The sequence below is a fragment of the Stylophora pistillata genome, chromosome 4 (assembly GCF_964205215.1).
Source record: "Stylophora pistillata chromosome 4, jaStyPist1.2, whole genome shotgun sequence".
In the NCBI taxonomy this organism is placed as follows: Eukaryota; Metazoa; Cnidaria; class Anthozoa; order Scleractinia; family Pocilloporidae; genus Stylophora; species Stylophora pistillata.
In genome coordinates, this window is record NC_142522.1 from 21,261,198 (window position 1) to 21,284,377 (window position 23,180).

Below are 23,180 nucleotides of genomic sequence, written 5' to 3' on the forward strand. Positions count from 1 at the left end.
AAGAAACAGAGGGTAAAATTAAAATATAGATCTAGGAGTATGTTGCGTGGTAAAAAAGAACAACGCTTTCGTAAATTCGATTTGTTAACAAAGCTTTTCTTCACTTCAGAAATGTGTTGAGCCCATGCGAGTTTATGCATTGCATACGTAAGTATCTTGTGTTATGATTCCCATAACCTAGCCTAAGGAATATTATTGTACCCACCGATAATTGGAGATCCGAAGGTCTCAGACTAACATCCAGGAACGCTTCTCATCTAAAATGGTTCCTTGTCATTTTATTTTAAATAGTTTTCCCACTGTGTGTTTTCTAAGTTGAATTAATTTCAATCCCCTCCCCCCCCCCCCCCGCCTCGATTAAAAAAGAAAAAAATGAAAGAAAGAAAAAGAAAATATACCGACTAACTTCGTGAAATAGTTGGTTTGTAACTGACTAGACCTCAGTCGCTTATTGTTTTGGAAGATTGGGAGCTAATTTCGATCTGCAAGCTCTCCATTGAACTTGTTCCCTGGGAGGTTTGGACGGCAGATTGCACAACGTGGTAGAAGTATCCTCTTGATTGCCATCTGGAAAGGCCCACTTTTTAGAGCGTAAATTAACGGGTTGAACCTTATTGCTAACAAGTACAGTTTTAAGACTCTCAAGTCTCTACCTCGCAATCGTTTCACCTGCGTTCAGCGACTTACCGCTGGGCGGCTCAAAGGTTGTGATGAGATTCACAACGAGCAGAGGTGCGAAACAAGCCAACGCTGAAAACATGACGAGAGTAAGGTAATGTGGTATTATGGGTTGTGTATGAGCTTTACGTGGAATAATGCTGTTTTGGGACAACCATTCACTAGCTCTAGGAGTGGGTGGCCTCGCTTTCCTTTAATTTGTTTGATCAGGTTCGACGTTACCGTTACCCCCTCTAAGATACCCACGATCCATAGGAAAGTAATCGTAAAGGGCATGCGTTTTGTGGTCACCAAGACTGGGTATCTGTTGAGAAAATGAAGATGAGAGAAATGCGATAGAAGAGAGACAGTTTGCATTTCCAATATGTTCCTCCAATTAGCACTCTCGATTACTCCGGAGTAGCTTTGTTAAATTGCCGTTCAATCAATGCCTCGAAACCAGATTTCATGTGCTTGCTTGCTTGTCGCTTTTTGCATAAAATGGGTTGTTAAGGTAATCTAGGAGAATGAATTTACTGAAGTTCATAATAAGCTTTGAAATCTCAAGAGAAGACAACTAACAAGGATGCTTCTCATTGGCGCGTCCTATCTCTAAAATAAGCTGTAACAAGAAATACCCCGGGGGTTCAATTTAGAAGCGAAACTCTAATCAATTCCTACTCCTACCCCTGACAATTTAAGGTAAACATGAAAAGAGCTAGTACATGCTCTCGTTACATGCCCTTCATTTTAGCCCTGTGCGATTAGCCTTACAAGAGACAACATGCATTCACGTAACTATCATAGAGTCAACGCCCAAACTGGAAGGCCATTCTTGAATCACCCATTCAACTTAGATTTGAATTGCTTTTTGCACCACAGACCTCATGGGTTGTTTTATGACCAACATTCGATCCAATGATATGAACAGTAAGTGAAGCATAACAACGCAGAATAAAATCCAATCAGTTTTTGAAGACCACATGCACACGGTTTTAGCCCTCGGATCACATTCTTTGATGGTGAGAGAAAAGGAGTAACCCGCCAACACGGGAACAAATAACAGGCCTGCAACAGAGAGGCTGACAAGAAGATAAATGGCGGGTGTTCTCAGCGACTTGGTTTTATACACGGATATACAGATGAGGGTGTTCCTTACTGTGGCTGAAAGTGCAGCAGTTAGAGTTAAAAATATTGCGCTCGAGATGCGCTCTGGCGCATCGCAAGGTTTGTTTTCATTGCGTAACAAGTTCCGCATCCTCCTTCCGTCCATGACTCTGTTTCTTTTGCAATATTACAGCGTTTTCTGAGGAAAGGAACATCAGCAAAGGTTAATGCGCTATTTTTTTTCAGTTAATGGCGTTATCCCACGAGAACATTGAAAAGCTGTGAGCTTATAGAGTACGAGGTTGAATCTTTAAATCGTCTCTATCACTACCAATTTGACGATGAATCGACTTTTAAAAACAAGACAAATAATTCTACATAGTCCTCCTATATGCGTGAATAACCGAAGCCCTCTTAAATCGCAGTCTGTCTATGAATTGTTCCTCGCGACAAAACAATGTCCTTCCGAGGCAAGCGGTCGAAGAAGGAGAATGACTACAGTTGAGCTGTTTGGAGCATTAAATAAGACCTTCCAAGTGGAGTACACCCGGTCAATATCTGCATTGTTGACACCTTTATCCTTAGAAGTGATTGCTCCGTCGTAATGACTTTTAGTTGAAGTTGACATATCGTTCTAAGAAAGATGGGGATCTGGCCGAACAAAAAGAGTCTGGTGGAAAATTTGCTAAGCTCAGTTTCATAGAATCAAGTCAATACTTATCTACAAGATCTCACGAAGAACTTCAACTAATGACGTTAAGTATTCTTGTCCATAAACAGTAGTTCTGTGGTAGATGGGATTGACCAGAAGGTTTCGCCTTTTTCAGTCCAGATAAAGTACCGATGTACTTGCTTTGACAACAATGATGCTCTAATCGATACGAGGACTGGTAATGTGCAGCACTCGTTTGGTTGCTTTAACAAAAAACTTGGATTTTATAGGTGTCGGAGAGACGCTTTCAGATTTAATGTATTCGGCGCAAAACTCGTTAAAGTAAACTAAATCTATTATAACAAAACATTCTGAATTGCGTCACTATGTTTAGTTTCTTAATGAATTCTCCTTAGTCTTTTGTTGTGGAAGGCTGGGGGCTAATTTCGAACAGGGAGCTCTCCATTGTGAACGATCCTAGAGGGGTTTGCTCGACAGCTTGCCCAGCAAGGTCGAAGTATCCTCTTGAATGCTACTTTGAAAGGCTCACTTTTCAAAGCGTAAATCAAAGGGTTGAAGCTTATTGCTAATAAGTACAGAATTTTAAGGCTCGGAAAGAGCCTATACTTCACAATCGTTTCACTTGCGTTCAGCGAGCGACCGCTGGGCGGCTCAAATGTTGTGATGAGAGTCACAGCGAGCAGAGGTGCAAAACAAGCCAACGTCGAAAACACGATGACAGCTACGGTTCTGGCGGCGCGCATTTCAGTGACACGCCCTTGCGCGAAAGTGTCCTCCAATGTTCTTATCTGTTTGTATTGTCTGAAGGAGATCATGAAAATCCAAGCATGTGAAATCAGCATGATACCGCTGGGCAGTAAGGCAATAATTGTTATGAGAGTTAGGAAGTGAGGGATGATGCGTTGTAAGTCTCTCTCGTTTGGAATAAGGTTGTTTTGGAGACAACCTTCTATCAGCACCTGAAGTGCGTAAGCTTTTTTTCCTATAATTTCACTAATGATAATTGGCGAAAAACCTTCCAAGATGCCAACGATCCACAGGACTGTAATTGCAATGAGAGTGCGTTTTGTGGTCACCAAGACAGGGTATCTGTTGAGGGATGAAGCAAAAACGATGAGAAAACTGATGCATAGTTTGCACGAAGGGGGTTATCTCTTAAGTGGGATCTGTAGAACACCATAAATGGTTTGAAGCTGGGTGTAACATTTAATTAAGTTTTCTGGTCGTCTGAGGGAGAGTCGTCGTGAGAACGATTTTGTTGTCAGTTATGAATTCCGCAAAAGTCCTCCACTACCCACGAAAGTCCTTCTTAGGACTACTTTTACCTGGACAATCAAAATACACAATCCAATGTATTAACAAATTTAAGTTAAAAAAAGATTTAAAATGCTGGTGTTTTACAAACCTCATGGGTTGCTTTATGGCCAACAGTCGATCCAATGATATGAACAGTAAGTGAAGCATAACCACGCAGAATAAAGTCCAATCAGTTTTTGAAGACCACGTGCACACGGTTTTAGCCCTCGGATCACATTCTTTGATAGTGAGAGAAAAGGAGTAACCCGCCAACACTGGAACAAATGAAAGGCTCGCTACGGAGAGGCTGACAAGAATATAGTTGGCGGGTGTTCTTAGCGACCTGGTTTTATACACGGACATACAGATGAGGGTGTTTCCCATAGTGGCGGATAGTGCAGCAGTTATAGCGAGTGTTAAGAAAATCGCGGTCGACGTAGTCTCTCGAGAAGCGCAGGTGGTGACTTCCCCGGGACGTACGTGTGGCGTCTTCGTTCTATCCATAACTCCGTTTCCTATGCGATAAGACAACGTTTTCTGAGGAAAGAAAAGTCGGCAAAGCGGGTTGATGCTCTGTTTTTATTGCTTCATGGCGTTATCCAGTTCCCGAATCATTTATAGTGGAACCTCGTTTCAACGAACCTCTGTATAACGTATTCCTCGGTATAACGATCGAATGATACTTTTCAGCCCGGCTAAAGTTACAGTAAAATGTATGCCACAGAACCTCGATATAACGAAATCTTCGTTATAACAAACACAATCCAGAAGCCCAAACGTACACAGATACCTAGATATAACGAACTGATGTCAACACCTAACAAAAGACAAATGCGAAACAGACCAACAGTGCAGTACTATATAGTAGTGTTCTGTTGTTTAATACTTTACACATCGTTCATGTTTATTATGACATTTGACAAGTCAGGCACAAAGATTGAAAGGAAATTTCCGCGCTCTTTCTCTAAAATGAAAGGCGCATTTTAACGAAAGACTAAATATGAGGCAATTAGAAAAAGTTTTTGATTAAGCGTCTTGATTAGCAATTTTAGAAGTTGAATAAAGAATGACAAAAATGAGGCGATTCTCATTAGAAGAATTTTTGATTGGGCGCCTTGATTAGCAATTTTAATAGTAAAGTAAAGTAGTTTTCTTTTTTTTAGTTTCTGTTCGGTTGCGCTATTCATTAACTTTTCATTATGACATTTGACAAGCCAGTCGCAATTGTTAAAATTTTGTTGACCTCACACAAACATTAAAACAATTATTAACCATACCTCGATATAACGAACATTCCGGTTGTTTTTCCGCAAATTCGTTAAATTGAGGTTTCCGATATAACGAACCCTCGATATAACGAACCAATTTCCACAGTCCCTTGGCACTTCGTTAAATCGAGGTTCCACTGTACTGAAGTTTCAGCACATAAGTATACAAGTTTAAGCCTTCAATTTGTCTTTATAGCGACTGATTTTAAGATAAATTTACTTTTAAAACTCCAAAATAATTCTAGCTTTTTCTCCTGTACGCGTAGGTAACGCGAATTATTCCTTTAATCGTAGTCCTTCTGTGATTTGCTGCCATAACGAACCAGATATTCTTCCAAAGTATGTTGAACGGTAAGATGAGAATGACCAGAGTTGATTTGTCAGAAACAAATCCATCTTTAAACAACTAAAACACCCTTCGAGCGAAACACATCCACTCAATATTTGCATTACTATCATTTTCCTTCAAGGTAACCACTCTTTCATAATTAATTCCTCTCGGCTGAAATATCAGTAGTATTCATCGACTTTTGAAGATCTGACCAAATCACAAAGGCTGCGCATTTTAAATTAATAATTTGAATATATCAACAAAGTTGAAATGGTAAATTGGCCACCATTACGGTTATAAAAGCTGACGTTTCGAGCGTTAGCCCTTCGTCGGAGCGAATAGAGGAATTGTGGGTTGTGTGTATGTGCTTTTAAAGGCAGAAAATGGAGCTACGTGATTGGTGGGAACATGGCTACGAGAAAAACACGAATAAATTAGTGCAATGAAAAGCGTTCGTTGATACCTGTGGGATTTAGACTGCCAGTTTGAAAGATGAGCTTTTGTTCGAGAGTTTTGCGGCTTTCCGTGCTACCTATTAACTATGACCTAAGTGTAAGGAAAGACCGCGGATTGCCGTATGTTGCTTACTGGTTTCGATGTGTCCTTGTTATTCCTCTCCACGTCGCGAAGGTGTTCTCGGAATCGGTCACTTAGTCTTTTGCCTGTTTCGCCGATGTAAATCTTTTTGCAATAAGTGCAAGTTATGCAAAAGACTACATTGGCGGAGGTGCACTTGAAGTGATCGGTGATCTTAATGGATCGTTTGGGTCCCGATATTTTCTCAGTGTTGTGAATGAAAGGACACGTTTTACATCGTGCACGAGCGCATTTAAAAGTGCCTGGTTGGTCATTAGTCTGAAAAGAACTTCTGACCAAAAAATTGCCTATGTTTTTGTCGCGTTTAATGAAATGAGCGGATGCTGCGAAAAGATAGTACTTGTCTCTGGATCGTTTTGAAGTAATTTAAAGTTTTTAAGAATGATGGATTTAACTGAGTGGTTGTGAGGGTGAAACGTGAGAGTGAATGGAATGCGGTCGGAATCTTCCTTTTGCGACGTTTGTAGTGCTGAATGTCGATCAATAAGTTGGGCGCGGTGGTAATCCGCTTGAACGACAGAATCAGGGTAACCACGTTTATCGAAAAACTGGCGCATTGACTCTAATTTTTGTGGTTGAAATCAGAGTCATCACTACATAAACGACGAAGTCTTAGAAACTGAGAAAAAGGAATGGGACTCTTAACGTGAGATGGATGCGAAGACGAATACATATATGTGCACGATCCTTCGCAGTAAAGCACTATTTAAGCAATAGTGAAAATCAGACCTGAAAAAAATTCAGGCCTGTACGGGATTCGAACCACTGACCTCTGCGATACTAGTGCAGCGCTTTACCAATTGAGCTAACAAGCTAACTGGGAGCAGGCCATCAAATTAATTCGACATAAACCCGTAGATGATAAATCAAACAACAAATATATATGAAATACATATATATGAACTGCGGTTATGAAACGTATATGTGCACGATCCTTCGCAGTAAAGCACTATTTTCACTATTGCTTAAATAGTGCTTTACTGCGAAGGATCGTGCACATATACGTTTCATAACCGCAGTTCATATATATGTATTTCATATATATTTGTTGTAAGACGAATACAACAAGTAATTGTGCGAGTCTGTAGGTTTGTAATACGCACTAGTGCATAAACGTTGCCTTCAATTGAAACTGATGTCTAAAAAGGATAAAGAATTGTCAGAAATTTCCCAGGTATATTTCAGAACTGGGTGAAAAGAATTGACTGCGGTTATGAATTGAGTCAGCTCCTCTCTGGTAGAGGAGGTGGCGCCGATACAGTCGTCGATGTAGCGACCGTAGAGTTCAGGTTTGGAGCCGTTGTATTGGCTGAAAAATTGGTGTTCGACAAAACCTACAAAAAGATTGGCATAGCTAGGTCCCATTTTGGTACCCATGGCTACACCATTGGTTTGTTTGAAAAAGTTGTCCCCGAATGAAAAACAATTGAGTGTGAGCACTAATTCGGCTAAGCGTAGTAGTGTTTCAGACTTAGGTTCCTTAACAGTACGTAGATCAAAAAAATGTTTAAGGGCCAGAAGACCTTCGCCATTAGGAATAGAGTCCTAAAGTGTGACGTCACGTTGCCATGACAGCATTTTTTTCTGGTCTAAACAGTTTAAACTCATACTTCAAACATGGCGTCTTTATCGATATGCTCACTCGTTTCTTTCTTTTCTGGAGAGCGGAAATCGCTTGATCGCGGAGAAAACCACTTCAAATCCGACCATGTCCAAAGCTTTATTTATTCCAGGGGAGTTATCAAAGGTGAAGTCCAAGCAAGCATGAAAAATAAGGACTACAAAGTCACAGTAAGTTGCCAATTTGGGATCACAACACGTATGTTCAATTCGAAGAACTCCCAACCCCGATTTCACCTCCAATTTAATGTTTATATTGCGGAATATATATTGCAACTTACGTGTCTGTTTCGAATTATCTTTTTATCAGATTTATCTCGATGAAAACCTTGAAATAAAAAACACAGAATGCGAGTGTCCTCGCGGCGAGTTCAAGTGCAGTCACACGGCAGCCATATTTATTTATGGCATCCATAACCTTAGCAGGACGGACCTGGAATGCCAATGGAAACGAAAGCGAAAGGCAGAAAGCGCACAGTCTGCAAGCCAGATGTTTCCAGCGCCACCGAAGAAGAAGGATTACAGCCCTTTGGCGCGCGATCCTAGCCGAGAAGATCGGATGTGGCTGTACAGCGAACTAAAGCGCTATGGCAAATTTACAGGGACCTGCTGGATCTTGAGTCCCGAACCACAACCTGCTACCCCTCTCCCGATCAAGACGATTGAGGATATCATTTACTCAGAAGGTTTCCTTATGGCATCTACGAAGGAAAAACAATTAGAGTACTTGATTGAGAATGCCAAAGTAGAGGAGAGAACCATAAATGTTGTGAGCACCCTCACGGCTGGCCAGCGAAACAGCCCTGCATGGCACCAAGCTCGTAGAGGCCACCTGACTGCTAGTAATTTTGGCTCCGTCCTCCAGGCAAAAAGAGTTACACCGTCTCTTATCAAGCGACTACTTGGGGAATACAACTTGAGTGGAGTTAAAGCAATTGCATGGGGACAGGACAATGAGACTGAGGCCCTGAAATCCTTCACCAACATCACAAACTTTACACCTGTACAGACCGGCCTTTGGCTACACGAGTCGGGAGTTCTGGGTGCTTACCCTGATGGACTTGTGGGAGACGACTCGGTGATTGAGTGTAAGTGCCCCTACACACATCGAAATGCGACAATCAAGGAAGCTTGTGAGCACACAGACTTTTACTTGGAGGAGAAGGAAGGGAATTATACGCTGTCTACCACACATGTTTACTGGCATCAGTGTCAAGGCCAGATGTTCCTGACAAAGCGCAAATTCTGCTACTTTGTTGTATGGACCACAAAGGATAGTGCTGTTATCAAGATTGAACGAGAGGAATCTTGGGAGCACAATATTACTATCTTGAGTGATTTTTACTTTCATCAACTATTCCCAAAGATTACCGAGGGAGAACTTTGAAAAGTGGTGCACAGATGCTGGACATAATCAGAGTGGGGGGGGGGGGGGGGGAGTGGGAGCTAATGTAAATAGGCAGTAGCTAATGTTAAAAGGTATTTTTTTAAATTTCATACATTAATTTCTTAATATAACATTACATATTCTACACTCAGATAGAGACACAAGATAAAGAACCCACATTTTTCCATTTAGCATAGTAACTTAATAATAAATTACATTCTTCCTGAAAGCAAGCTTAAACAATTTTTTTTTTGCAACCAATGGCTACTGGTAGCTGGTAACACTTATCCTGGTTACTCAACAGGGCCCAGGTGCATAAAACTTATGCCACACTTAAGTAGGCTTGGATAGCAATGCAAAGGGAAGGGGAGGGAGCCAAAACAAAATCCATGCAGCACAGGTTATTTTTTCTGACTACCTCTCACCATCCCTTAAGCTAATTTAAGTGTGGCTTTAGTTTTATACACCTGGACTCAGGCTCCCAGCTTCACAGACACAAAAGTAAAACCTTTCAGCCAGCACGACTTTCACACTTGGAACTACTGGACGAAAGAATTCCATACTGGTCACATGCCCCTGACCTAGATTTAGTTGAAATGACAATTGAAGAATGTCACTGGATTTCATTATAATCTATTTTCACAGAACACATAGTAGTTTGTATTAATGAACATAAAGGAGATGATTATCAGAAAAATGTAAAACTGACCACATCATATTTTTGACCAAAGCTATGTCAATACCATTTGATCTGTTACAGTAGGGCTTCTAGTAATACAAAAATAATATTAAAATCTCATTGTACTATAATTTATACAGTGCAAAGAGACGTAATATCCTGGTGAAAAGAAGTTTGTTTTGGCCAAGGAAATTAAAGTCGCGAAAAATTTGAAGAGCGTGTTAGCCCAATCCTTCTAAGCAACATATGGCAATCTGTGGTCTTTCCTTACACTTAGGTAGCACGGAAAGCCGCAAAACTCTTGAACAAAAGCTCATCTTTCAAACCGGCAATCTAAATCCCAAAGGTAACTACGAACGTTTTTCATTCCACTAATTTATTCGTGTTTTTCTCGTTGCCATGTTCCCACCAGTCACGTAGCTCCTTTTACTGCCTTTAAAAGCACACACAACCCACAATTCCTCTATTCGCTCCGACGAAGGGCTAACGCTCGAAACGTCAGCTTTTATAACCTTAACGGTGGCCAATTTACCATTTCAACTTTGTTGATATATTCAAATTATTCCGTTACCCCCACCGACGCAGCCCCAAACAGTTCGTTAAGAAACTATCAGCCTTTATTCATTTTAAATTAAATTTCTTAAGAACTGTTTTACGCAGAATCAAATCAGTATTTGTGAGATTCAAACGTGCGTGACTTTTCTCTTAAGTACGTTACTCTTGATTTTAAATTTAATTCTTGATCATCATGTGACTCGTTTGAATACACTTCTATGTTCTCGTTTTTTAATGTATGATATATCCGTGTTGGCCTTTGTTACGGCAAGTCAGTTTCACTCTAAATCATCAGTCATTTCTGGGGCGGATCCAGGGGTGGTTCTGGTTGGGTGGAACCCCCTAAATTTCGCTCAAAGGGATGGAAATCATGTTTCCTAAGACCTAGTTTTCAAAATCTCCCGGAGGAGCATGCCCTCGGACAATTCTCAGAACACCCCTTAACTAAATCCTGGATCCGCCCCAGCTTTTCACCCTGCCCGTTCACGTTAATAAGAGGAAATATATGTGAGTCGTTTGTCCTTTTTTCGTTTTCATCCTATTTGTCAATTTCCTTAGATCTATTATGATTATAGCCGTAATTTCCTTTGTAGTCGAACCATCATTTTCATCATTATCTTCAACGTAATCGGATGCGTTCAATTTACTCGTTTGACTGTGATCGTGGAATAAATTTTCTCTTTTTAAAAGTTATCTCTTGGCTGGAGTCTACATTAATCTGAAAGATAATCTCAGGAGTTTTTTTCATTTAAAACCAAATTTTTGTAAGAGAAATAACATACTTCAAGGTATTACCTCTGTCCTCATAAAATACTAAAGTACCTGCTGTGATAACAATCATACTAATTCAAATGAGCAATATTAGTTTGGTCATGGACAAACCTTGCATTAGGAAGGTGTCACGATCGAAATCATTACGCCCCATTTCACGGAAGCATTTTACGTTACTTAGCTCGGTTTTATTTCATCCCAATGGACAGGTAGGAGGATTAGTAGTTTGGTCATGGACAAACCTTGCACTAGAAAGGTGTCACGATCGAAATGATTACGAAGTTTAGTCAAATAAAGGAAGCTTTCATTTGTAATTAATTCGACTAAGATATCGTCAAAATAAACTAGAAAAGGCTTTAAATGCGAATAACAGTTATTTCCAAGTGATTTTTCGGAGAATTATAAAATCTAGTTTTGTAGAGCATGTAATAATTTTAATTAAAATTGTGAACTTCGAAAGTTGTCACCGAAGGAAGCTTGATTGAAATTAAAAACACAGGTGACAAGAAGTGATTATGTGTTATAAGAAATTTTCGTGTCATACGAAATCTTTTCGTTGAAATGTTCTCTTAAAATATGATTGGTGATATTAAGGAGTGTATTTCTAACGTTAACAACCACGAGACTATAAGCTATCTATAATCTCTTACTACAAGATTTTGTCGCAACACTGAAGATTGTCTTGCACGCCTTTTTTCCTTTTACTGGTTTATAATGATGTTTACGAAGCGATGTCGGGTCCAAAAGCGAAGTAATGATAGCCTTGTGTAGCATCACCTTGATTTTATGTATAGGAGTAAAAGAGCAACATTTCTCATGCGTTTAAAGGACAATTTTTTCCCTTTTTCTGACATTTTTATGAAACCTAACATGTAAACAAGGAAAGTGAGGTAATGTGGACGATCGTGTCAAAAAATTGAAAAATTAGTTTTCCGAAGCTCACCGACAAAACGTGCAAAATAAATAGGGATTCAGGAAAGGTTTTTGAGATTTCCAACCTTTCAAGATCAAATTTTGGCCCCATATACTCACAAGACACAAACTTGTTATGTTCCGAGGGATCTTTCCTTTCTTTCGTTGCTTCTCGAATTCGAAATATCTGACCGGCTGACAGTGATACAGATATATAACAATTTCTTATCTAAATACAGAAAAAAGGAATTAAAAATTGTATAAATACTTTTTTTTTCTGCTACATGTGAAATTTTTGGCTCTGTGTCACCAAAGTTTGCCAAGCTCGCAACACCTTGATTCCGCGTGAGGCTTTCTCCACATCATGTACGATAAACTACTTTTAAGCCCAGAATAAAGTTTGATAATTTGCGTATGATGGAAAGCTAGTGACGTAAATCCGACTTACTATTTTACTCTTATTCCTCCATGTTGAGTTGGTTTGAAAATACAGGCCATCATTACGCCCCATTTTACGGAAGCATTTTACGTTACGTAGCTCGGTTTTATTTCATCCTAATGGACAGGCATGTTATCGAGAATACTAATCTGATTTTTTTGACCAGTTTGACCTTATAGTATTTGTGTCTTGAGGACTTATATCTCTAAGTAATTTATCAAATTAGACGCGAAAATAGGGAGATTGACATTTCCCATAGTCTACATGAAAAAAATCATTCGACAAATAATGAGAACAAAACAACAGCAACTTTAACTGCTTCAATCTAAGAAACGGAATTTGTGTCAGTGTAGGCAACATGGAGAATACTTTCAATCTGACGTAGTAATTACAAAAAAAATGTTAATATGCGTTAAATTAATTTCAGAATTACCCTTATCAATATAAGTTATTATTAAAATTTTGGTTCGTTTAAATGGAAAAAGCCATATGTTTTTAACCAAGTTATCCGTGGAACTATGATCAAACAACTGGTAATTATAATATTTTTTCTTCTCTTTCTCTGTTTTTTTCTTTTTTTTTATTTTGATAAAGAAAGACAATATCAAGTCTGTCCTTGAAACTCTGCACATGTGAACAAAAATATATCAAAAATTCGGCAGGTATATAAATAACTCAGTTTCAAGTTTTTTTAATATGACTTGAATTTTGTGAGTAAAAAATTGTAAACGAAGGAAAACAAAATGGGGCCTTGAGTTTCTGTTCGAGATTATTCACAAGGGACTGTAGATTCCGTGTTATTTTCAATGATGATTTTCAGTTTAATCCGTAAGGAAGTTATCTTGATAGACTTCGATTATCATAAAGGCTTATAGGGCAAGCTTTTCAAGAATTTTCTAACCATTCCTAGGTTACATTCTCAGTAAGAAATTGCGAATGTCAGATGTGAGAGGCTACCTGTTCAAACTGAATTGTTAAATCTTTCCTAGGTTATAATAACCGGGGAAGATTTGAAACTACGAGCAGAGGTCCACACCATTTTAACCATTTCACTCCCAAGATCCTACCTATTAGTCATTCTCAGTACTGTCTGACATAACGGCAATTCTTATTATGTGGCTTTGGAAAATTTGGTTTTTTGAATCAATAATCCCCTAGTTGATATACATATCTTATTAACCAAGCGCGAGGGCCGTACTGGGAGAATATCGGCCCGAGGTCTTGACAATACGGACCAAGCGCAGCGAGGTCCGTACAAAAGAGACCGAGGGCCGATATTCTTCCAGTACGGTTCCGAGCAAGCTTGGTTAATAAGAGATTTATTACACGACTTAAGTTCAAAGGGACACAAGTGCGGTATCATTCGGGACCATTCGGCACAGTGCCCGGTCCAATACTGAGAGAATATTGACGGCAATAGAGCATTTTGATTGGTTGATTTTAGTTATTGGCCCTCTGACTGCCCGAGTCGTGTAATAATTTTTTTTATTCTCATATTACTTGTCTTCTTGATATTGTATTGATAACGTAAGGAGAATTCAGTCTGTCACCGGAGTTGAAGGGTTAAGATAAAGAATAAAGGCTGATAGTTTCGAAAGAAACTGTTTGGGGCTGCGTCGGTGGGAGTAACGAAATAATTTGGATATATCAACAAAGTTGAAATGGTAAATTGGCCACCGTAATGATTACAAAAGCTGACGTTTCGAGCGTTAGCCCTTCGTCGGAGCGAATAGAGGAATTGTGGGTTGTGTGTGCTTTTAAAGGCAGAAAATGGAGCTACGTTATTGGTGGGTGCATGGCAACGAGAAAAACATGAATAAATTAGTGGAATGAAAAGCGTTCATTGATCCCTGTGGGATTTAGACTGCCGGTTTGAAAGATGAGCTTTTGTTCAAGATTTTTACGGCTTTCTGTGCCACCTAAGTGCAAGGAAAGACCGCAGATTGCCATATGTTGCTTAGAATGATTGGGTAAATTAAAATGTCTAGCGACTGGTTTCGATGTGTCCTTGTCATTCCTTTCCACGTCTCGAAGGTGTTCTCGGAATCGGTCACCTAGTCTTCTGCCTGTTTCGCCGATGTATATCTTTTTGCAATAAGTGCAAGTTATGCAATAGATTACATTAGCGGAGGTCCGCTCATTTCATTCAAACGCGACAAAAACTTAGGCAATTTTTTAGTCAGAAGTTCTTTTCAGATTAATGAGCAACCAGGCACTTTTAAATGCGCTCGTGCACGATGCAAAACGTGTCCTTTCATTCACAACACTGATAAAATATCGGGACCTAAACGATCCATTAAGATCACCGACCACTTCACGTGCACCTCCGCTAATGTAATCTATTGCATAACTTGCACTTATTGCAAAAAGATATACATCGGCGAAACAGGCAGAAGACTAGGTGACCGATTCCGAGAACACCTTCGAGACGTGGAAGGGAATGCCAAGGACACATCGAAACCAGTCGCTAGACATTTTAATTTACCCAATCATTCTAAGCAACATATGGCAATCTGCGGTCTTTCCTTGCACTTAGGTGGCACAGAAAGCCGTAAAAATCTTGAACAAAAGCTCATCTTTCAAACCGGCAGTCTAAATCCCACAGGGATCAATGAACGCTTTTCATTCCACTAATTTATTCATGTTTTTCTCGTTGCCATGCACCCACCAATAACGTAGCTCCATTTTCTGCCTTTAAAAGCACACACAACCCACAATTCCTCTATTCGCTCCGACGAAGGGCTAACGCTCGAAACGTCAGCTTTTGTAATCATTACGGTGGCCAATTTACCATTTCAACCTTGTTGATATATCCAAATTATTAAGATAAAGAAGGTTGACATAATGTCTTCAGCTTTAGCATGTTTTATCCAAACTGCAAAACATCTTAGCAACACGTTTAGCTTTGGGAAGTACGCTCGAATGTCTTATTCAACCAAAAACCAAGTCTCCATTAAATAGCCATTAACCCATTGTTTTTTTTTTTTTTTTACCACAACGGGATGTATAAAAGAACTCTCCCACGAAAACGTGAACGTTGTGCAAATGTGGACAGAGAAAAAAAATTAATTGAGATATAAATAGTACACCCGAGGAGTTTTCCACGTCTAGAAATTGTTATTGCTTAGCCCGGTTCTCTTTTGCCCCAGAATTGCTGCAATATGTCGGCTAAGCCGGCAATATTGTTTAGTTCACATGCTGTGAGTAAAATTATAGAAAGAGAGCTTTATCAGGTACTTACATGAATGAAACAGGACTACCATCTCTGATGTAGATGACGCCTGATATTCTGCCAGAGGAAACTACGTCCTCTATAAAAATAAACTTGCCCTTCTTCCTGACGAGGACAACCTCTGCACACTGTGTCTTAACGTACGACTGAATTTAAACAACTGCGCACTTTATTTGCAAGGCAACTTCGGTGAATATTCATTAAGAATACGGGCTTTAATGACACGTCGATTTAAATGTGCAGTTGCAACCAATTAAAAGTAGAAACCAGCTAAGTAATTGTAAATATAAACTAAGAGCAGTTCCTCCTTTTCGGCGAAATCGGTCGAGCTAATCGAAAAAAAAACTGTATTAAAAAAAATTGATGTTAGCGCCCTGACACCATTTTACTTTTTTATTAATTTTTTTATTTTGACCCGTGGGACGGTCTTCGCCGAAAAGGAGGAACTGCACTTAGTCTATTGTCACTGTGTTTAAACAGCTGCAAGAATTCGACGGCTTTCCACGGTTAACTAAATGGGGAGATAATTTCGTTAAGACAGAAAAACCGGGTAAAACCTGAAATGGCTTATTTAACTTAGCAAATCTTTCTTTTGACAGTTGCGTTTTGGCTTTTTTTTTTCACCTGTCCTCTGAAATGCGTTCTTCAACACATTCTTTTTGACATGTTCTCGAATATTTTCCAAATTCAAACGCACCCGAACGCTAATAGAATCGACAATGTGACATGCTTTCTTTTTCTGAAGCCTCCGTTTTCACCTGTCAATTTTTCAAATAGACCATCGTCAAAACGCTGTGTTCAGTTTCAAAACTGAAACCTTTTTTCGAAATCTCCATCTTCTCTGGTGTTTTCAGGAGTTAAACAGTGAGTGTATGATACGCAAAAATGCACCACAAACACGCGTTTTTAAATAGAAACAAGCCGACGTGAGTGCTGCCTTCTTATGGCTGTGCGTAATGCTCGGCGCTCCAATGAGGTTGGTCCTTCTTTTGTGATAAGAATTTTTTTGTTCAAAATGTGGGGTGTATTCGGATGCAGGGCGCTTACAAGAAAGTGCAGTTCACCGGAGGAGTTTCCTATGGCTAAATTTCTAACCAAATGTCATAATACGCTTCCGGAGTTTTGAGGGTCAATAAATGTACTCGGTATTCGGTCATCTCGTCAGCGAAACACCTTCCCCCCTCCCCTCCTTCGCCAGGCGCCTCACTCGATGCCAGTTCCTCCTCAGCCGTTTCAACCAGAGCCTCTAGTTCCCAAGATGTTTGAGGCATCCCGTCAGAATTTTTCATTAAAATTATGACATTAATGTCTTCATTTTCTGGCGGTGAAATTTCGCTAGGGAAAAGCTTCGAGAAAGATCAAAAGCAGTTTCCTTGGTTATTAGGTCAATTTTATCTGTCGTAATGCAAAATTTATCTAACTCATATAAAAATTAAGGCGAACGAATTCTCTCCTCGCGCTCCTCACAATTCATTTTAAATATCCGTTATAAGGTTCGTGGAATGTCTGATTTGAATTTTAAATGTTACACTGTCCACATTTATTTATTTGAGCGTTTGAGAATTGGTTCTGAAGTATTTGTCGCTCCTCGGACGCGAGTTACAGCCGGCAAAGGCAAGTTATAAATCAAGTGGTGAAGTGACAGAACTCTTGTATACTTTTGAACTCATTTTGAGAGCTCTATCTTATTTTGTGTTCAAAGGATGACTGTTTATACATTAGCTCAATGAGATAGGTATTTAGTCTGCGTTGAGTCAAGGTTCTCTGGAATATCTAGAATTACCTCTGTTAAAGTAATTTTCTTTCAATACTCCAGTTACTTATTTCCTGAAGTATTTTCTTGCCAAATTTCGTAAAAATTTTAATGAGTGGCTCTCAATCGCAATTTTTTGACTAACTACGCATGCACTGCAGTTAACTGGGTTCTTTCGGTAACAATGAAAAAGTTGAGAATTGCTGGGTTCTTTGCAATAAAATATTAGATAACATATCTTTGTAATAAAAGATTAAAGCTATCAATACACTGCGCCAACTATAGAGAAAAATATCACAAATAGTGCGGGTACGTGTTGAGTAAATAAAATGACCGCTCTATTGACGGCTTGTTTGTTTTTTGCAATCTTTGTGCGCGCGCTGAATTGCATCACCAAAACCGCGCGCGAAAACTGTGTTCGGCCACCTTAACATGCGCAGCAAATGGCATTGCGGACTCGAATCTCCATTACGTAAGTCGGAATGGAAACGGAGAAGGTAATGCGCGCGCTCAATTGAGTGTGTAACTCAGAAAACCCCATTCGTGTAATCAGTTGTTCATTGCAGACTTAGGCTTAGCACGAAAGCTCCACGCGGGCTAGTATGGATGTGAAGCCGCGCCAACACGCGTATTTGGCGGGAATCATTCTGATTACCAATAGGTGGTAGTTTGAAACACATTTGATCCTCGTTTGCAGTGTTTCAGTTTGCAATTGTAATCAGCCTACTTGCAAAACAACAATAATTATCGCTGAAGCCATGTCAAAGGGAAGAAATCATTTTAATTCACGATCGTGGTGAAAGGATTTGAATGTAAATATGCAGGAAAGAGGGAGGAGAAGTAACGGTTGCGAGCCAGTCGGGAAAACGGAACGCGGAAGAGGAACGACATGAAAAAGAGGGCAGGAATACGACGGGAAGAACGCGAAAGAGGACATGAAAAGGCTCATATGAAAGGTGAATATCTGGCGGAGAGCAACGTGAAAAGGAAAGACAAAGGGCTCCAGAAAACAGACTGAAAAGAATTCAACAACAAAGAGAAAACGAACCGCAACGGAGCCGAGAAAGAAGAGGAGGTAAGTTGAGTCTCATCCGAGGTTTCTCCCATACTAAGGCCCAAAAAAACTGAAAAACTTTTTATTAATCATCGTTTGATACTAGCTTCACGTTCATTCTTTGCTGTTTTATGAAGGCAAACATTTACTAACGTTCGGGTAAAAATTATGTGGCATTCTTTGTTTAAAAATTTTCGCCCCGGTTCATCAGTCAACGACATTTCAGACTGTTTTCACTCTCCAAATGATTTCGTTTAGAATGTTTAATTAAGTCGTGGTGTTAAGGGAATAAAAATTAACCTAACCTACGGCTTATTTCCTCGCGAAATCTGGACATGCGTTTTTTCCTTAAAAGTTTCCAAATAATAGCGAACGGCGTCAGCAAGCTTCCACCATTTGCTCCTCAGTTAACACTTGTTATTCATTTAAAAAAAAAAAATCACACTTTAGTCGTAGATGCGTGTTTTTTACCCTAAGAACTGAGGTAATGGCCGTTCCGAAAAATTAAACTGAAATGGCGTTGAGTCAGCGATGTTCATGCTTACAGGATGTCATGTAAGAACCCGTCAGACTTCCCCTAAAGTGTGATGCAAACAAACTCGCGGGTTTCACAGATTTAGTGAACTGCATTGTTTGAACGTAGTCATTTTCATCGCTATGTTTCTATGCTTTCTACTCGATTCGTTCAAACTACAGGAAATGGTTTATCTCTCAAAGTATGGGGCAACTTTCTCTTCGCACAACATCTCAAGTAAAAAGTACTTGATGTTTGGGTTATGATAAACTTGCTTGTGATTCGGTTATTTTTCCTCTAAAGTTAGAAGTTACTGAATCAGTCTTTGAAATTGATAGTCATCGCATTTTGCAAGAAGCGTCCGAGCTGTGATCACGTATTGAAAACGGATTGAGTTCTTGCATTACGCTCACAAGCACACCGGTTAACCACATGGTGAGCTTAAGAATAGTTGTATATGAGAACGATCCTTCGCAGTAAAGCACTATTTGAGCAATAGTGAAAATCAGACCTGAAAAAAATTTCAGGCCTGTACGGGATTCGAACCACTGACCTTTAGTGCTTTACTGCGAAGGGTCGTTCTCATATACGTCTCATAACCGCAGTTCACACATATGTTTCATATGTTTGTTGTTGTTAAGAATAGTTGTTGTTTACAGTTTTCAAATTCAAGAGCCTGCAGCTTTTCACATTGTCAGTTCACAACTCATACAACCATCTAAAACCACCTAAAACCACCTACAACCACCTACAACCACCTTCAGAATACTATTGTGTGACAATGTGTGACAATTTAAATGCACACCGGAAATGTTGTCGCATCTCTCGCATGTCCTGACCAGGGAAAAACACCAAGAGAATTTTTTACACGTAGTTACTAAAACAAGGAATGACCTACAATGAGCTACCGTGGGTTCAAGGAATGACCGAAAATGATCCACAATGATTTACAATGACCTACAATGAGCTACAATGACCCACAGGGAGCTATTATGAATGTTACGAAAAATTGTGGCGTGGCTTGCGTGACTTTCTAGCCCCATGATGGTGTGATGGCCTTTTTTTTTTGCTGTCTAAAAATATCAATAAGTTAAAGGTGTTGGCAGGCCAAATACGTCTCATAATAGTCTCGCGGCGCTATGATACGTGACCTTATTAATGGTTTTGATATGAAATTATCAATGAGTAAAAGGTGTTGACAGGCCAAATACGACTCATAGCCTCATGATAGTTAGACTTTCTCAAAGTCGTTCGCTTGGTTTTCTGTTCTGGTGTGGTTGGACTCGCACTTTCGCTCGCTATCGCTCGCTCTGCTCAACTCGCGTTTCGCACTCGCGTTACGCGTTCAAAAGCGCGACTTGTGAGCAAGTCTACATGATAGTGTAAAATTATGGAAGGCTTGTTATATAAGACCCCCAAAGACATCTTAAGCCAAAGGTTTTTCGCATTTTTTTATCATTATCGTCATTAGACATGTCTCATTATAATACACTGTAAATTTATCTCCAAGCTAGAAATTCTGTTATCAAACACATTACGTTAATGCACACGTCTCCTGTTTTTTGGTTTTTTTTTTTTGCCTTTTTTCTAAAATCTTCATTTACTTCATTGCAGGGATCTTACAGTAGCGCACTGTAGGTCATTGTAGGTCATTCCTTGTTTTAGTAACTACGTGTAAAAAATTCTCTTGTTTTCCCTGGTCATGACATGCGAGACATGCGAGACATGCGACAACATTTCCGGTGTGCATTTACATTGTCACAAATTATCACACAGTATTCTGAAGGTGGTTGTAGGTGGTTTTAGGTGGTTTTAGGTGGTTTTAGGTGGTTGTAGGTGGTTTTAGATGGTTGTAGGTGGTGGTTGTAGGTGGTGGTTGTAAGTGGTTGTAGGTCATTCCTTCTTTTAGTAATAGTACGATGGATTACTGCGTAAACTGTCTCAGAATGTGCCGCACCATTGCTATCTTTTAGATACCCTTGTAATGGTATCAATAATGACAAGTATAGATAATGGTAATGATCATGGATGTTGATGATAATAATACAAAAAGAGAAAATTTATTAGTTATTGGCTTTAAAATGATCTTTGATTGAGTGAAAACACCTTTTCGCCCAAGATGAAACCAGGAATTAGCTGAGAGGGAAGCCTAAATAGAAAGGATGTCTAAATACGTGTAGCTCACGTAGTCTTTGAAACATCAAACATTTTATTTATCGGTCTCATGTGAAGTTTTTTCCGACATAAAGCTGGCTTATAGCCATGTTGTCCATGGCAGAACACGCGGCATGTTGAAACAGGAAGTTGACAGCCGAGCAAAACGCATCAGCTGGCTGTTCGCTTTTGAAATTTAAAAGGCAAAAAGTCACGCAGTGATCAAAAATACCTTCTTGGGTATTATTCTCTTAAACGTCGGCCAAATACTGAATGTCTAAAATGCATTAATCCGGCTACGATTGTCGAACTTGAACTTGAAACAACGGAGCAGTTGTTCTTCGTCCTGCCGGGAAGGTCGATTTTAATCATGAAAAGCTTTGATTCAGACATATCCTACCACAAAAATGATTGCGACTTACGTTTCTGGTTGCCAATATTTTTACTTAAAACTAATAGAATGCAAACTCTAGGTCTAGCATCGTTTCAGGTTTAAAGGAGGACTTAAGTTCAAGCGGAACTGATTTATTTAAAATCGTTATTCCTGACTATCAAGTCAAGAACAGCCAAATGAGAACCAGGAACAGCGAGAAAAATATTCCGTTTTTAACTCACCAGTGAAATTTCAGGCTTCCGAATTTAAGTTAGGGGTGAAACGGGTCTACTTAAATTTCATTCACACGTGATGTTTTTTTGACTTAGGATAAACAGGAACATGATTTTAGCAAGGGTTTTCTTCCGTGACAGATGAATAAGCGAATCTGTCAACACCTTAGCTTTTTCAGCTTTTCGCTGAAGGACTGAAGGAAGCATTTTCATTCTGCCGAGGGTTTGATCTAAACATGACGAACGTTGTCACCGCGGCGTTGCGATTTGCAATATTTTTGCTAGGTATAGGGTGTACTGAAGCCAAAAGGTAATGTAAATTGGGTTAATTTTATGGTTATTTATACTAAACTGTAAACAAATCTGACGTGTGCATTTATTCGTAACTGTTGCTCGGTAGCAATCGGGAGAAAAGTATTTTAAACAAACGATGTTCTTAACATGCACTTTTTTCATTGTTTGTAAATATTATCTCACAAGAGAGAAAGCCGTTTGATTCGTTTACATTTCGTAAAATGTTTTGTACCCCGCAAAGTTTTGCAAGGGTTGAGCTTGGAAAACATGTCATAATTGTGCAACAATGAAGTCGGATTGACTTTATCTGTAGTTGAATCATAAGTCGTCTATCAAGTTGACTCTAGCGACTCTGATTTCCAGTGCTTTTCCCGATTCTTGATCTAAGGGGGTAAGTTTGTAGAGAAGTTGTGGTATGTCGGTGGGGGTTTTACAAGATAATTTGGTTTTATCAGCTAATGTGATGATAATGTAAAATGGCCACCGGAAAGAGTTTAACGCAGACGTTTCGAGCGCTAGCCCTGCGTCGCAGCTTGATCTGGTTTCGGACCCCTAAAAGAGAAGGAGTTTGACCCCACTTCCGATTAATAAATTTCATGACTTAAACATAAATTATGTAAACTAGTCATGGTGACAGCGAGAACATTTCCAGTGTTGGCTCCTTGCTATGTCATTATGTGAAGAATATTCGAATAATTATAATGTATCAATTTTATGATTTTAGTGGCGGAGTAGTATGCGCATGCAACTTCCACTTCAGAAATGAAAGTTCGATTTTTCCCTTTTGTTTCAGTGACACTTTCATTCAATGTTGTTCGATCGTCTTCTACTTGTTCGATCGGCTTCTCTTTTTTAATTCGTTCTTTTACTTTGTCTATGAATTTTCCTTAAATGAATATTAGTACATAACGTTATGAAAGGTATAAGGTAAAATTCCAATACATTACTGGCGTGCTTAAGGAACAGGAACAAAAAGTCTGCACCCTCTCTCTCCGTATGGGGCGCTTGAACGGGCCGTTCGATATGAAACGGTCGGTGGTAGCAGCGAAAGTAACTTTTCAATGAACTCTGCATCGCGATAATGAAAATATACAGCTAAAAAGGTGGAGATGAAGACTGAAAGCTACTAGTTCGCTCTGCCAAAGGCATAGAGCTGGGAATCTCTGAATTCTCTAGATAATTGGACTGATGGGAATGAAATCGTTCGTCATTAATCAGATTTTCGAAAAAAATGTCAACATGCATGTTATCGAAATCTGAGACGCCGGGGGGGGGGGGGCA

At 39.5% G+C, this 23,180-nt stretch overlaps 3 protein-coding genes across 4 annotated transcripts in view; 2 read left to right on the top strand and 1 right to left on the bottom strand.

Annotated features, from left to right (window-relative positions):
• Nucleotides 1-1,453: 1,453 nt before the first annotated feature.
• LOC111328743 (adenosine receptor A2b-like) lies at nt 1,454-15,670 on the bottom strand. 2 transcript variants are annotated; one of them, XM_022933231.2, is made up of 3 exons: nt 15,534-15,670; nt 3,843-4,270; nt 1,454-3,526 (listed from the first exon to the last, which is right to left on the bottom strand). In XM_022933231.2, the coding sequence occupies exons 2-3, from the start codon at nt 4,235-4,237 to the stop codon at nt 2,857-2,859; spliced, it is 1,065 nt and encodes a 354-aa protein (XP_022788966.1). In that variant the 5' UTR covers nt 4,238-4,270; nt 15,534-15,670; the 3' UTR covers nt 1,454-2,856. The 2 variants fall into 2 exon arrangements, with proteins under 2 accessions (XP_022788966.1, XP_088612761.1); XM_088756635.1 differs by lacking the exon at nt 15,534-15,670 and having other exon boundaries at nt 3,843-5,786.
• LOC148732832 (uncharacterized) lies at nt 7,463-9,746 on the top strand. Its single transcript, XM_088756634.1, has 2 exons — nt 7,463-7,720; nt 7,860-9,746. The coding sequence occupies exons 1-2, from the start codon at nt 7,547-7,549 to the stop codon at nt 8,934-8,936; spliced, it is 1,251 nt and encodes a 416-aa protein (XP_088612760.1). The 5' UTR covers nt 7,463-7,546; the 3' UTR covers nt 8,937-9,746.
• Nucleotides 15,671-21,773: 6,103 nt separating the features above from the next.
• LOC111328749 (A.superbus venom factor 1) overlaps nt 21,774-23,180 on the top strand; it is a 60,498-nt gene continuing 59,091 nt past the window's right edge. The window contains exon 1 of the mRNA XM_088757917.1: nt 21,774-21,915. Within this exon, the coding sequence (XP_088614043.1) occupies nt 21,842-21,915 (74 nt within the window). The 5' untranslated portion in view covers nt 21,774-21,841. The remainder of the gene's footprint in view (nt 21,916-23,180) is intronic.